At 40.2% G+C, this 15,066-nt stretch overlaps 2 protein-coding genes across 2 annotated transcripts; both read left to right on the top strand.

The window, feature by feature from the left end:
* Positions 1–1,241: 1,241 nt before the first annotated feature.
* On the top strand, positions 1,242–3,179 carry PIGZ (phosphatidylinositol glycan anchor biosynthesis class Z (Gwada blood group)). The gene is made up of 3 exons (XM_089498513.1): positions 1,242–1,380; positions 1,624–2,258; positions 2,298–3,179. Exons 1-3 carry the CDS (start codon positions 1,242–1,244, stop codon positions 3,177–3,179), a joined length of 1,656 nt encoding a protein of 551 aa, XP_089354639.1.
* A 6,685-nt stretch (positions 3,180–9,864) lies between these two features.
* Positions 9,865–12,466, top strand: LOC149282181 (nuclear cap-binding protein subunit 2-like). The gene is made up of 4 exons (XM_089498512.1): positions 9,865–10,050; positions 11,109–11,148; positions 11,994–12,115; positions 12,395–12,466. Exons 1-4 carry the CDS (start codon positions 9,865–9,867, stop codon positions 12,464–12,466), a joined length of 420 nt encoding a protein of 139 aa, XP_089354638.1.
* The last annotated feature ends 2,600 nt before the right edge of the window (positions 12,467–15,066 follow it).

Here is a 15,066-nt window from a genome sequence, read left to right as displayed (position 1 = left end):
ACCTGCCCCACCACCTTGGGCCCTTTCCTATTGTGTTTGTACCACATTTTACTATGAAGTGCCCCCTAAGAGCGCTGGTCTGAGGCAGGTACCAGCATTGCAAACTATTCTAATATTTCACTGTAGTTTAACAGAATTTATAATTTCATAGAAAGCAACATTTCACGTGGCTATTTAGATGAAAACAAATCGAATAGATTTAAAAAAAATGGTAGATTGAGTATTTAAGTTAAATGACATATGTGTCAGGATTATTTGAGGTTTGGTTTATACCACTGTTTCTTTAAGGGACCGTGGCTATATGCCTAGTGTGGATGGGATTGTCTACATTAATTTGTTATCCATGCTAGATGTACAAGTTTTAAGAGGAGCCGGAAATGGTGGAGTATGACTGATGTAGCCTCGATTCCCATTCTAAGCCTCCCAAGAACGCACATAACTCAATAAAGACACAACAACCAGAGTTGGGTTTGACAAGGCCACACAAACCTAAACCAAAAACCAATAAATAACATTAATGTAAATAATAACAAAAACCCTCCAGAGCTTACTAAGATATCAGGGAATGACATACCCAGATGCCCTAACTCAGACCTGAGCTTCCCCAACTCCACCTGCCAGGAACCTCCCAACACGAATACCACCAAATGCCCTCCCCACAGCAACAACCCCCTAGAAACCTGGGAAGCTTCCCCCAAGACCATGACAAAAAAACACACTCCACACAACACCCAGCACAACAGGGAAGGAGCGTGGAACTTAATAAACAAACTGCAACTGGGCTTGGTTATTAAAGGGATACGGTACAAATCTTTGCTTAGATTTAAAAATTGGATTATGGATAATAGGTTCAGCCTGGCATCAAGGAGCATAGCTGGTAATATTAACCTGGCAGACAGACATTCAGAAATTAATCACAAATTATTGCATTAAGGGGATGCTGCACCAAACAGCACAGTTATTTCTATAAATTATCAAATGCATCTTCTAATATAATCTAATGTATTCAGACATACAGCTCCTGCATGCACTGTGTTGCTCGGTGGCAGGGGCTGGCATTTTTACTTTCGTGGTATCTTGATACTTAACATGGTAGGCCAAGAAAAGCCATACTTATCAAAAAGAGAGCAATTTAAGAGTAAAGTGATTTTATCATCAAATCGATGGTATGACTTTTTGTTTCTTACTCATATATTTGTTTTGCAGACTTTAAAAGGATGACTTTAAGATACAGATGAGACATGACGGTACTTGATTCCAGCATGGGCGCGAAGAAATTGTGGGCAGCACTGAGTATTCTAAGGATCGTTTGGTGCCTTGTTCCACAGTCAGGGTACCTGCACCCAGATGAATTCTTCCAGTCACCAGAAGTCATGGCAGGTATGAAGTACCATCTATTAGCTTTGTTAATTAAACCCTCAGCATGGTAGTTACTTATTCCTATACTCTGGAATTGTGATTGATTCCTCTGTTTAAACAAGTATAGCCCCAATTACAACAATTTGTTTCCATAGAATGTAATTTGGTTCATAGAATGTTTTGAAATGATCAACTGAAAATATTCTTATGGCTTTATAAATAAAACTGTATTATTTCAATTTACTTATTATTTCTTGTTAAAAGGTGACATTTTAGATCTGGATATTGATCGCCCATGGGAATTCCTTCCAAGCAACCCCTGCAGGACAGTAGTTTTCCCTCTATTAACTTCTGGTACTGCCTTTGGGATTGTAGGACTGCTACATCAGATGGTCTTTCAAACAACTTTGAAATCTGGCTATATTCTCTTAGTTGCTCCCAGACTGTTCATGACACTTCTTTCCTTCATATTGGACTATACTGTGTATCGTATAGCACCTATTTGGGGATCAAACCGATGGATGTCAATGATTATACTAGCTGAGTCTTATGTCACTTTGATTTTTTACACAAGGACAATCAGCAATGCTATAGAGGGTATTTTGTTTGCTGTATTATTACTACTGACCTCACCTAAACAGTCCAATACTGGGTCTAAAAAAGCAGGATCTCATCATTATATTGGCAGCATCTTGATGGCTGGATTTTTCAACAGACCCACTTTTGTTGGCTTTGCTTTTATACCAATACTTTACTGGGCGGGGAAGAGTAATACATCCCAGTTCTCCTGTAGAGTCTGTGTAACCAATGTAGTAAAGCTGTTTTCCAGTTCAATTTTCACATCAATCATTTTTATTACAGCTGACACATTGTATTATAAAGGACATTTTCTATTTACCGTACAAAGTACGGAAACTCTACTTGACCAAATAACCCAGAACATTGTTTTAACTCCCCTTAACTTTCTGCGTTATAACCTTAATCCTCAAAATCTTGCTCAACATGGATCTCATCCTCTGGTTACTCACTTGGCTGTTAATGGCATAATCCTTTTTGGCATTCTTCATGTGTCAGTTTTGTTTTCTGGCATAAAGATGTTAAAAGAGCGTATCCTCAAATCATTCCATAAGAACCAAGAAGATAAAAACCAAAACAAACAGTATATTTCACAGCAAACTGGTTTACTGTTACTTTTATATTTTGTCCCACTTGCTCTTCTTTCATTATTCAGACATCAAGAACCCAGATTCCTGATCCCATTGCTGTTACCATTGGTCTTGTTGGTCCCCAGATTGAATAAAACAGTAAACAGAAAACGCATAATTGTAATATTTAACATAATTGGAGCTCTTTTCTTTGGGTGTGTACACCAAGCTGGACTTATTCCTAGTCTACTTCATATACAGCAAATGGTGCACTCGACACCCAACACTAGCGAATCCCTGACCCACTACACTGTTCTCTTCACACACACATATATGCCTCCTAAATATATTTTGTGCTTAAAAAAGGAACAAAAATATGTGAACATTATTGATCTGGCTGGATTTCCTGAAGATCACCTGTGCCAAAAAATTGGAGAGATTAGAAGAGACCTGTCAGCCAAAAATCCGAAACTACGGAGTCATTTTATAATTGTGTTTCCTGGGACAATACATGGAGTTGTGGAAAACTGTGGTTTCTTTTTCAAAGATAACATTGCATTTGCTCCACATTTATCCATGGAAGATCCACCTGAGATATCACACATTTTCTCATGTAACATAATGAGTCTGTTACGGTTACACGTTGCAGAGATAGATGTATACACACCTGATTAATAATTATCCGGAAGAAAGAGTTCCTATTTTCTAAAAGGAAACCAACTAAAACAACCGTTAAATATAAAGTATAAGTGAGGACTTAAACTGTAGAAAATTGGTATCACATTGAAGGTGGCATCACCTGATTTTACACATCCAGTAAACTATTTTTAATACTTAAATTCTTTTATTATAAACATAAAAGTTTATATTGACCTTTTCTTTGTTATAGTAGTCTCTCCATTTGGTTTGTTGATCAATTTTTCTGCAGGTTTGCTGTCAAACTAAAGGTGCATGGTATTTTATAATGCATTTTTCACATATGTCCTTATATAAAAAAAATGGCTTGTTTTCAAAATGTAATATTTTCTGGATTTAATATTTTCTCTGGCTGTACTGTGCAGATAAATCATTATTCTACAGTGACAAGAAAAAAAGTAAATGACCCCTTCAGAATTCATGCTTAAGTTTATTGTATGTTTAGGAAAGCATTATTGTGCTAAATAAATTTATTGTTTTGGGAAATATTCTTCTCTTTCTGCATGGGCACAGGTTGAAGTGTTGCACCATTTAGACTATAATTGCTTCTAAAAATATACACCTTGTATACTTTTTGGTGTACCATTCTTATAATTAATACATTATCATGTATGATAGCTTGATAGACTTGGGAATTTATTGTCCCCTCGATGATGGCATGCTGCCCAGGCCCAGAGGGAGCAAAGCAGCCCCAAATCGTGACGCTCCCTTCACCATACTTCATGCATTGGGATGTTTTCATGTTGGTATGTGGTGCCCTTTTTATGCCATGCGTAGTGCTGCCTGTTCTTCCAGAACAATTCAAGCTTAGTTTCATCAGTCCACAAAACAAGGAGTGTCAAGGTAGACTTGACAGAGAGGCTAACCAGTTCCAATAGTTCCTTATTTTAGCTGTTACTCCAGGGTTACTCCAATGTTACCTCATTGAGCATTCTGCATTGTGCCCTTGGGGTCATCTTGGCTTGGATCCTATTTTTAGGGAGAGTAGCGGCAATACTAAACATTTTCCATTATAAACTATTGTCTAACCGTGGACTGATGAATATGTGAACTTTGAGATTACGAGATTTCTTTTTTTTTTTGTGAGGCATTGTTCAAATCAGCAGATGTTTCTTGGGAATAACAAGTGTTTGAGTGTTTTTATGTCACATTTGCTCTAAAAAACACACCTCCAATCTGGTTTCATTGACTGGACATTAGCCTAGGTTTACATACTTTTTCCAACCCACACTGTAAATTTTTGAATTATATATTTAACCCCTTCGTGACCGGGGCGTACCTGGTACGCCATGGTACCTGCGGACCGGGACGTACCAGGTACGTCATCCCAAAAAAAGAATAATTGATAGGTCTCCCTGATCAATGTCAGCAGCCTAAACTTGTCACTTACAAGTAATCTGAGAATGTCGGATAAACATGACTTATCTATGCATGGGGGGTATCGCTGTACTCGGGGGGGGGGGGGGGGTTACTGAACAGAAATCAAGACCTATTTTCTTTCACATATCTACTCAAAAAAAAAATAATATGGTGATCAGTTGCATGGGACAGACCAATATGCCCCTAACTAGATTGCCTGAGCTGTCTAGTTTTGGGAAATATATAGCTTTAGGGGGTTAAAATGAAATATGGGACATCTACCGTGTCTCAGATGAGACCTGGACCCAGCAAACTGATCCATCAAAATTCCATGTTTGAAAACTGAAATGCGCATGTTGTATATGGGGTATTTCTGTACTCAGGGGGGGTTTCTAAATACAAATCACAAGTTGTTTCAGTCATTTTATGTACCCAGGAAAATAAATACTGAAATACTGTGTTCGGATAGAATGGGTTTGTTAAAAGACAGACTGGCACTAAAATGGTTAAATCAAAAAGTGTTAAAATGGCCCTAGTTAAATACATTGGGATATCATCTTTCAAAAAATATTTTTGTTTAGCAGTTTTTCTTGTTCTGTCGCTATTGGGGCACCACTCCCAGGATAGCACATTTAAAAAAAAATCTTGTTTAGAAACAGCAATGCGCGTCATTCATATTTAACCCCGTAAGTGCAAAAATAAATGAAAATACCAGGCATATGAGATGTTTCCAAAAACAGGACAAATACCTAAATACACTTTTGGAGTCCCCCCCCCCCATTTGCACTGGTTATATAGAGTCTTTATAGGCGAAACATTTCCTCCCCCACCATGTTTTTAGATATTTTTCATACTATATAATTATTATTTCAAAAGAAAGCCCTATATAGCCCTATATAGAAAAACCCAATATATGATTTGTGTGGGTGCACTAAATGAGAAGAGAGAATTTACAGTTGAAGAAAGACATGGCAAAAACACAAAAACGGCTCCGGTCTTTTAGCACAAGCATGGTAAACCCCCCCCAGCAAAAAAAAAACGGTCCTGAAGGGGTTAATATGGACAAGAATAGAATAATTTGTGGGTTATTAATGTAACCAGATTGTGTTCATTATTGTAACTTAAATGAAGATCATATATACAAATGTATACAGTTGCGTAAAAAAGAAAGTACAGCCTTTTTGAATGTTATGGCTTTACATATCAGGACATAACAATCATCTGTTCCAAAGCCTTAAGAAGCTGTCACAGCTGGAAAGGGCAAACCAACTACATATTACGCCTATGGATTTAGAACGCAATGTCATCACAGTCCTTATTGGTGTAATGGTGAGGCTTGCAGGCAGTGGCGCCGCTACAGGGGGGCAATTGTCCCCCCTAGGTTATTCCTTGCCCCCCCTGTTGCCCCCCCGAGTAATTTGGATCCAGATGACCAGGATTCAATCCGGGACAGTGCACCTCACTGAACGGGGCTGTCATCACCCACAAAGGTTATTGAGCCGCACTGGCCAGCTGACTCAAATCTATTTCGGATCGACTGGGGTGTATTCTTAAAATGCCGCCCCTGTCGATTTGAAATTGAATTGAGTCAGCCGGCGCCGCTCCATAACATTCGTGGGCGGCGTCAGCACGGCTCAATTACCTTTGTGGGGCGGTGCCAGCCCCGTTCAGTGAAGTGGGTGGAGAAAGTTGGCAGCGGGAATTCAGCAGAGTCCACTGTCAGGCCGCGTGTCTTCAGTCAGGTAAGTTGACAAACTGGGGGCATGGTTGGAAGTGGGAGGCTGGGACAAAGATGGCTATGGGAAACTGGTGAGAAACTTTGTCCCCGGTTTCCCATAGGCATCTTTGTCACTAAATAGCTCCCCATGGTCCCATGTTCAGTGACAAAGATGCCTATGGGAAACTGGGGACAGAGTTTGCCTTTGCCCCCAGTTTCCCATAGGCATCTTTGTCAGTAAATAGCTCCCCATGGTCCCATGTTTAGTGACAGAGATGCCTATGGGAAACTGGGGCAAAGGCAAACTCTGTCCCCAGTTTCCCATAGGCATCTTTGTCAGTAAATAGCTTACCATGGTCCCATGTTTAGTGACAAAGATGCCTATGGGAAACTGGGGGCAAAGGCAAACTCTGTCCCCAGTTTCCCATAGGCATCGTTGTCACTAAATAGCTCCCCATGGTCCCATGTTTAGTGACAAAGATGCCTATGGGAAACTGGGGGCAAAGGAAAACACTGTCCCCAGTTTCCCATAGGCATCTTTGATCCCATGTTTAGTGACAAAGATGCCTATGGGAAACTGGGGACAGAGTTTGCCTTTGCCCCCAGTTACCCTTATGCATTCCAGGTATGCTGGAAAAATGCAATAACTCAATTATGCAACCATTGTGAATAATATGATATTGTAGAATTAAGCTATTTACACAAAACCATGTTGAATCCAAAAGCTGTGCTTTTGTGTTATTCTATAGATCCATATCTGCTATGTTATGTTTCTATACATTATTTATGTATACCTGCAAATACAGGGTTTGTATGTCATATTTAGTTGATCATTACCTGCAGTGCTGTTTCCATGTATTTATTTGATCTATACCCTCAGTGCTGAGTTTACATGTGATTTGCAGTTGATCTATACCTGCAATGCTATGTTTCCATACATTCTTATTGTATACCTGCAGGATTTGTATGTCTGATTCTGTTTATTTGATCTATAACCTCAATGCTGAGTTCACAAGTGAATTTCAATTGAGCTATACATGCAAAGCTGGGCTTGTATGTTAATGTGTGGATCTATACCTGCTATAGGCAGCAGGGTCTAATATATATATCTATCTATATCTATATCTATCTATATATATATATCGGCGGCAGGGCCTAATATTAATATATATAATAAATAATATATTAAAGAAACTGCCAGTTCAGCTGTTATTTTGAAATCATATTTCAATTTCAAGTGATAAGTACTTATTATGATAGTTAAAAACGCATGTCTAACGCATATATGTGATGGGGCCATCACATAAATCAATAATAAAGGGAGGGGCTCGCTGGGGGCATTAATACAAATAGTGCTGGCTGGAGGAGATCATACAAGGGTGTGGGGGCACCACATTAATCTATACTAAAAAGGGTTCTGGCTGAGGCATCAATACACAAGGGGCAAAAACACTAAGAGGGGTATCAACAACATTGCAGTGTGGAATTTCCATCCTGGTGTAGATGTCTGTGTCATAGATTGTGTCCTGCTGTTTGTGTATTTTGGTTATCAGTGTAGCAGAGCCTGTCCTGGTGTGTGTGTATGGGTGTTGGTGTGGCAGAGCCTGTCCTGGTGTATGTCTGGGTGTCAGAGCCTGTCCTGGTGTGTCTGGGTGTCAGTGTGGCAGAGCCTGTCCTGGTGTGTGTGTCTGGGTGTTGGTGTGGTAGAGCCTGTCCTGGTGTGTGTTTGGGTGTCATTGTGGCAGAGCCTGTCCTGGTGTGTGTGTTTGGGTGTCAGAGTCTGTCCTAGTGTATGTTTGGGTGTCATTGTGGCAGAGATTGTCCTGGTGTGTGTGTGTTTGGGTGTCATTGTGGCAGAGATTGTCCTGGTGTGTGTGTGTTTGGGTGTCGGTGTGGCAGAGCCTGTCCTGGGGTGTGTGTTTGGGTGTCGGTGTGGCAGAGCCTGTCCTGGTTTGGGTGTCGGTGTGACAGAACCTGTCCTGCTGTGTGTGTCTGGATGTTGGTGTGGCAGAGACTGTCCTGGTGTGTTCGTCTAGGTGGCGGTATGGCAGAGCTATATCCAGAGATAAAACGCCCTCCTGAATTTGTAGTGACTTCAGGGGACAAAACTTTCAAGGCCCAGAAATCATTTAGTGGAAAAGTTAAGGTATTGTGTTATTTATTTGTGGCTTCAGGCTTTCCATGTTGAAGTATTAGTCCAATAACAAAAGTATCATTACTTTTGGGAATATTATATATATATATATATATATATATATATATATATATATATATATATATATATATATATATATATATATATATATATATATATATATATATATATGATTTTTTCAGTGGTATGATTTAATGGTGGAATTAATGCCCCCCCAGTTTTGACTGTGGTATCTTTTGTGCCCCCCCCATATATTGTTTCTAGAGTCGCCACTTCTTGCAGAAGTCGTATATTTCCTTGGTATCACTATGCATTAGCAGGACCAAACCTCTCATTCAAGGTCTGCGTTTGTCCTGCATTATGCATGGGTAACATTGGACTTGACCGATTTAGCTATGCATTGTGTAGGGCCAGCCCAGATCTCCCTATAGCAGAAGCTGGCTGGTGTTTGCGCTTGGTAAGGCAGCCCGAAATCAGCGTGATTTGCGCAACTCTCCTGGAAACTGCCTATTTTTTTGTGAATAACCCTTGATGAGTTGAATGAGAGATTAGAGATCGAAAACCAGAAAGAAAGAGAACACAAAAATACCTTAGGAGGACAGGCAGATACGTTCATTCAACCAAAGATCTTTTTCCCACGAATGATATAATTATATATATATATATATAGTCATGTGATAGCAGGCGCTTTGCAAAGGGATTTTAGCAGCTTTGTTGTTTATTAAATATAATTATTACATTTACCGGCGGATCGGTTTTTCTGGTCATCTCAGTCTTCATGCTGTGAGCGGGGACATGCCCGGCGCCTCCCGCTGGCTTACCGGCTGCCCCCTCTCTTGATCTGGCGCTTGGCATTTTGCATGCCGCTCCTCACTTCTTTGAGCAAAGAGTCCTTAACTCGCTGCACTCTGCGGCCCACCTCCCGCAGGTCCCCGGGTCCCGTAACCACTTCCTGCTGGATCTGCCGCACGGTATCTGAACGCAGCAGCCGCTGGGTCACGTCCTTACCGGAAAGCTGGGCCTTCATGACCGCGTAGGCAGTAAGTTGCGCGGCCCGACGGATAGGCCGAGACTCGGACAACTTTTCGATGACCTGCGGGTTGTTCAACAAGTTAAAGAGGAGACGCCTGAGCACCATTATGACGGGTCACCGAGCGGGACGCAACTTAGCAAAGGACTTATTTCCACAACGTCTTCATATGACTAGGTCCGGTCACTGAACCGCATTCTATAGAGATGGAGAATAATACATGTTAAAATATACTATTATTAACGATAACCGATATAAATATTAAATTATTCACCTACCTATGTACGCATGAGCCTGTCCCAGCAGTCAGTTCTTTCAAGAGTTTTCAGATAAGACTCCCCTAAGAGGATAAATAGGTTGCCCTGGTCAAAGATGGCCGTCGGTGCTTTCCGCTGTGACCCGGATGTGTTTATTTTCGTTCTTTGCGATTGGCTTAGTTTTTCGTCAAGAGGATTCGTCTTACGGCAGTCGAGAAACTTCCTCACGGTTGTTGGGAGCGTATAACCGGCACAAGAGCGCTATGTCGCTGAGCGACCTGTTAAGCGATTCTTACGTGGAGCTGGGAGGATACCGAGACCAGCACTTCAGGGTAACAGCGCTAAGGCCGGTCCTTCTGGTCAAAATGCTCATTTCTATGCTGTGCTGTTACATTGTTGGCTGGCTATAGAGGCGTTTGTTTGGCCATGGCGACACCCGCAAAGTGGGTCACCGGTGACCTCTTCTGCTACTGGGTTTTGTTATTAATGGCATGTGTGCGCTCATAACAACGCGTGCAGATACCCACCATCCATTTAATCTTCTGGCGGGAGACTTTTTATAGCTTTAACTGTTTACGTACACGTATAAGTGCTTAGCTTACTGTGTATATATACGTGTGTGTGTGTAAATAAATATAATACATCACACGCTACATGGGCAAAAGTATTGAGACGCCTGACTGTTACACCTTTAGGGATTTTGATGGCATCTTGGGCACAGTCATGCTGGAATAGAAGCGCGTCTTTTGGGACGAACCTTCTCTATTCCTGCATGACTGTACCCTAGAGCGCAACAGGGTCCATAAAGCCTTTTTTGGCATATGCAGTGGAAGTGGCGGCTCCTGTGTAGATACTAGGGATGGTATAAATGACTTAGTTCTGTGAGACAGCCGGTTGTGTCCCCTACAGCCCTGCTAATGGATCCTGCATGTTATAATGCGGTATTGTGCATGCTTAAAACCTGTAAGTGTGGAGGGGATATCTTGATGGCTGTGACTGCAGTGCATGCGCTGTGGCATGCAGGGGGTGAGTGCAGCTGTTTACATCTCCTGCAAGCCTAGAAGACCCCCTTAGCTCCCTGTGAAAGAGGCAAATGCATGTGGGGGTTCCGCAGGGGCGTTTGCTTTCGTATGCATTGGCTTTCGTACGCATTTAAATGCATGTAATGGCAAGAGTATCTTTTTAATTCAATATGTACCTCAAAGAAACCAGACAAACTGCTTTAGAGATGTTCTACTTCTCGGGTGGGTTTAGGCATTCTGAAGCACTAGGAACAGGGTTCTCAAGGCGTGTCTAACGACAAAATTAATTAAAGCTGTAGTGCCACCCACTCTGCTGGTTTTTCTTTTTTTCCTTTTCTTTACATATTAACTTGCATTTTGTTCAACAGGGAAATAAAAAGGACCAAGAGAAGCTTCTTAAAGAAAGTTGTACCTTATACGTGGGGAACCTGTCGTTTTACACAACAGAAGAACAAATCCATGAACTGTTCGGTAAATGCGGTGATGTGAAGAAAATCATCATGGGGATTGATAAAGTTAAGAAGACGGCTTGCGGATTCTGTTTTGTGGAGTATCTTTTTTGCTGAATCCCGACTAGAGATTTTAGATTATGTGTAGCCTTTTTATTAATCATTAACTTGATTTGGAGAAACTGAAGAGCCAATAAACAGATCACTTTCATTAGATGGGAAGTACTAACAAAGCAGAGATCCTATAGTTATTTAGTTGGCCCAACTTATCAGTCAACAAGTTATTTTCTTACCTTTACAAGCGCAACATGTAAAATTAAGGTTGTATAAATGTCAACTAGGTTTTCCAACTACAAAAAGGCTGCATGTGCTGTATGAATGTTAATATTGCATTATGCAGATCGGGAAGGCTACCCTGGATGTAATATCAACATTGGCTTTAGTCATGCACTAGCTTGCAGAATTGAGGGGAGAGAGATGGGCTGGAAAAAGTGTTTTAACCATCCCTTTAATTTTGATAAGTGGCTCACGTCAGCAGTGTTTATCCCAAAATGCCACATTTAGTAGTCTTGGGCAGTGTTTGATTATATGATGTGAATTCAGCCTTTTTGTAAAATGTTTTGCAAAAACTGATACATTTTTTTTGGTATGTGTTAAAAAAAAATAATAAATAAAAGTTGCATAACGTACCTAAAAGGATAAACCGAAAACTGGCCACATAAATCTTGTGTTAAATTAATGTATTATCTTGTTACTATGGAGCAATTGTTCTTTAACTAGCTGTTAGATTCTACACAAGGGCAGACACAGAGCAGGCAATGAGATTTATTAGTGGCACACGACTGGATGACAGAGTGGTTAGGACTGACTGGGACGCGGGATTTAAGGAAGGCAGACAGTATGGAAGAGGAAAATCGGGCGGTCAAGTAAGTTGCCTCAAATATTTGTATTATGCATCTTGCTGAATATAGCTGTACCCATGAAAAGCTGTTTTATGCCAATGCCTCATGAGTCTGTGAGGAAAGAAGGCATTTGCTAGCTTGTACTCGCATGGTTAAAATCAGTAGGATAATTGACTGTGGTTGTTGCCTGGTGTTATCAGATCCTGTGGATCAGAGAGGAGATTTTTGTAAACCATGCTACACCTGACAATTATCTGTATAATTGTATACTATGTGTAATTTTTTTTTATTTTTCTTTTCTAGGTTAGGGATGAGTATCGTCGGGATTACGATGCAGGAAGAGGGGGTTATGGCAAAACTGTAACAGCTATATAACAAATTCAGATGTTTGCAAGTAATATGAAGAATCAAAGCCATGGAAACGGCCCTGTTTGAGGGAAAACATACGTTCTTATCCTTGACATTGTTGCATAAATATGGACTTTAAATGATTCGTTAAATATCTCATTCAAGCAAAAGTGTGTGGTGAAGCCATTGTACTTTGTTTTAATTTAATTGCGTTTGATAAAGCCCAACTGATGGCAGTTGTAAAGTAGGAGGGACTCTCAGGTGGGACATAGACTTTTTATGGAAGGATTATGGGGGCCATTGTGTTTTGTGATAGAAAACATGTTTTTAATTAAAAGCGATCAATTTTCTGATGTGTATGGAATTGTCACTTAGATGTTATGGGACCCACCTTTTTCGAATAAAACCAAATCTCATGTGTTCTGTGAGTTTCTTTTTAAAAAGCATGTTCCTATAAGAAGAAGCTTCACCAGGTCGAACACTGCATGTTAAAATCTGATTTTGTTTAGTAATCTGATGTTTTGTAATTCCTACTCTGATTGGGTTTTTTGTTTTTTCTTCTTATATCCCTGACGTGGCCACACAATCAAAATTACATACTTAAGTGTTTATTCGCTAAAGTGACATTTACCAGGAGGGTTTTAATTTCCGTTCCCTTGTGTTCCTATTCATTACGAGGGGATAACACGGGCAAGTTTTTCCAGCAAGCAACAAGGTATAATTTGGGGGGGGTGACTGAAGAACTCTGATTTTGCATGTGGCTTCAGAACCTTCTAACAAAGATAGATTATATATATATATCTATTTTTGAAACACATATGGTGATTGTATCTCTCACATGCAGAATGAGATAAGTAATATTTATTTGCTAACAAAGCACAGTTTGATCATATTTTATATAGTTGATTGGAGACTAGACCCATGTTATATTTTCAATTCGAATGAGAATAAAAGGAATTAACAAAATTCAAGATACTATTGGGTCTATTCACTAAGATGTTGTGTGGTCAGCTGAGTTAAGGGTTAACTTGACTAATTAGACTTGGCTTTACTCCCCAGGCAGAATTTTTTGCTCCTTTGGAGAAGCACAAAAAAACCAGCAATGTTAAGGGCCGTAGATGCAGCGGTCGGCCCAGGAAACAATGTAGCAGATGCAAGATACATGCTTACTGCCCTTCCCTGGCATCAGCTCAGCATCGGGCCGTGGTACACCCATCTACCATCAGACGTCTGGTCACAAGCAGGCTTGAGGGAAGCTATACCTTTGATGGCCAAGCGACTCCACTATTCACAAAAATACAGGATCTGGGGTGCAGATGAATGACAGGTGCCCTGGACAAAATTTGAAATACTTGGCTGTACTAAAAGTTTGCATTGTTAAGAGCTGCACAAATAATGTTGGGGATTTGGTCAGAAATAATGATCTTCTGAGAAGGGGGAGGATAGCGAAAAGGGGGGGGGGTTAGTAAGAATATTAAAGTAAATTAAGAGAAACATACAGGGGAGAGATAATGAGGGGGAAGAAAGGTGGTAGTTCCCATGTGTGGAATCTGGGCGCTAACCAAGTTCAGATGTAACTTGGGCGCTGGGGCAAGTTATACGAGTGCAATCTGGGTGCCACGGCTGGCCTTGGGCGTGCAACCATGAATACTAATGCGCATTTTTCACTTGATGTTTAAAACAACCTACCTGCTGAGTTTAACTAACTACGTGAATTGATGCTTTTTAGAAGGTAAATGGTGGTCACGGTAAATATTGATTTCTTTTGAAACCATTCTTACTCTACAGCATTTTTTACACCTGCCTAAAACATCTGCACAGCTGTATATATATATATTTGTGTGTGCCTAAATGGAATCAGCACTTCCAAGTTCCTGAATCTCTGTCCATTACTTGGCCAATCTCAAAATATGTTAAATAGGCATTCATTTTGTCAAATGACCCGGTCTCCTTTTTTCTGCTCGGCTAGTAGCGGTGCGTGAAAGGTGGCATAACTATACCCACCTCCCTACTATGAAGGTACATGTATATTACATGCATGGTTTGAAGTACTAAGTGAAGTGACAAAACACTTTATAGAACTGAAAGTCGTTCTAATTTTTAATGACTAAAAGAAAAGGACTGCCCAAATATGAGCTTCTGAAAACAACTTAGCCGACAGCTGTTAAAAAAAATAAATAAATCTAAATTTGATAAATTGTGTCATGTTCTAATACACAGCACTGGTTGCAATATGGCTAAGGTAACAACACGTTCCTGTACCGATCAGACACTCTTTTCCAATGTGTTCTCAAGAGCAAACAAAGGAGCATAGCACTCTCCGATTGTGAACAAAACATTAAAGAGACGAGGCAAAAGTTGAAGCATTTTTATCCTACTACCACACTACTAAAAAATTTTAAAGAACACAAAGATAATGTATTATTTACATAGCCCAATGCTAAATTTTAGGCAGACTCTTATGCTCTCTGCCCGAAACTCAGTAAATAAAAAGTAGTGTTCGGTCATCCAGAAATCTGGAATGAAAACACCACCTTTTTTGAGGTTTACTTTTTTTTTTTCTTGTATTTGCCTCTTCCCTAATACGTTTTATTTGTCAATATTTTTTTTAGAAAAATACATAAATT

Source organism: Sceloporus occidentalis, unplaced genomic scaffold, assembly GCF_023333645.1.
Source record: "Sceloporus occidentalis isolate IW3139 unplaced genomic scaffold, rSceOcc1.0.p SCAF_121, whole genome shotgun sequence".
Classification (NCBI taxonomy): domain Eukaryota; kingdom Metazoa; phylum Chordata; class Lepidosauria; order Squamata; family Phrynosomatidae; genus Sceloporus; species Sceloporus occidentalis.
Note: the sequence above shows the minus strand (reverse complement) of the source record. Positions and strands in the feature narration are given on the sequence as shown.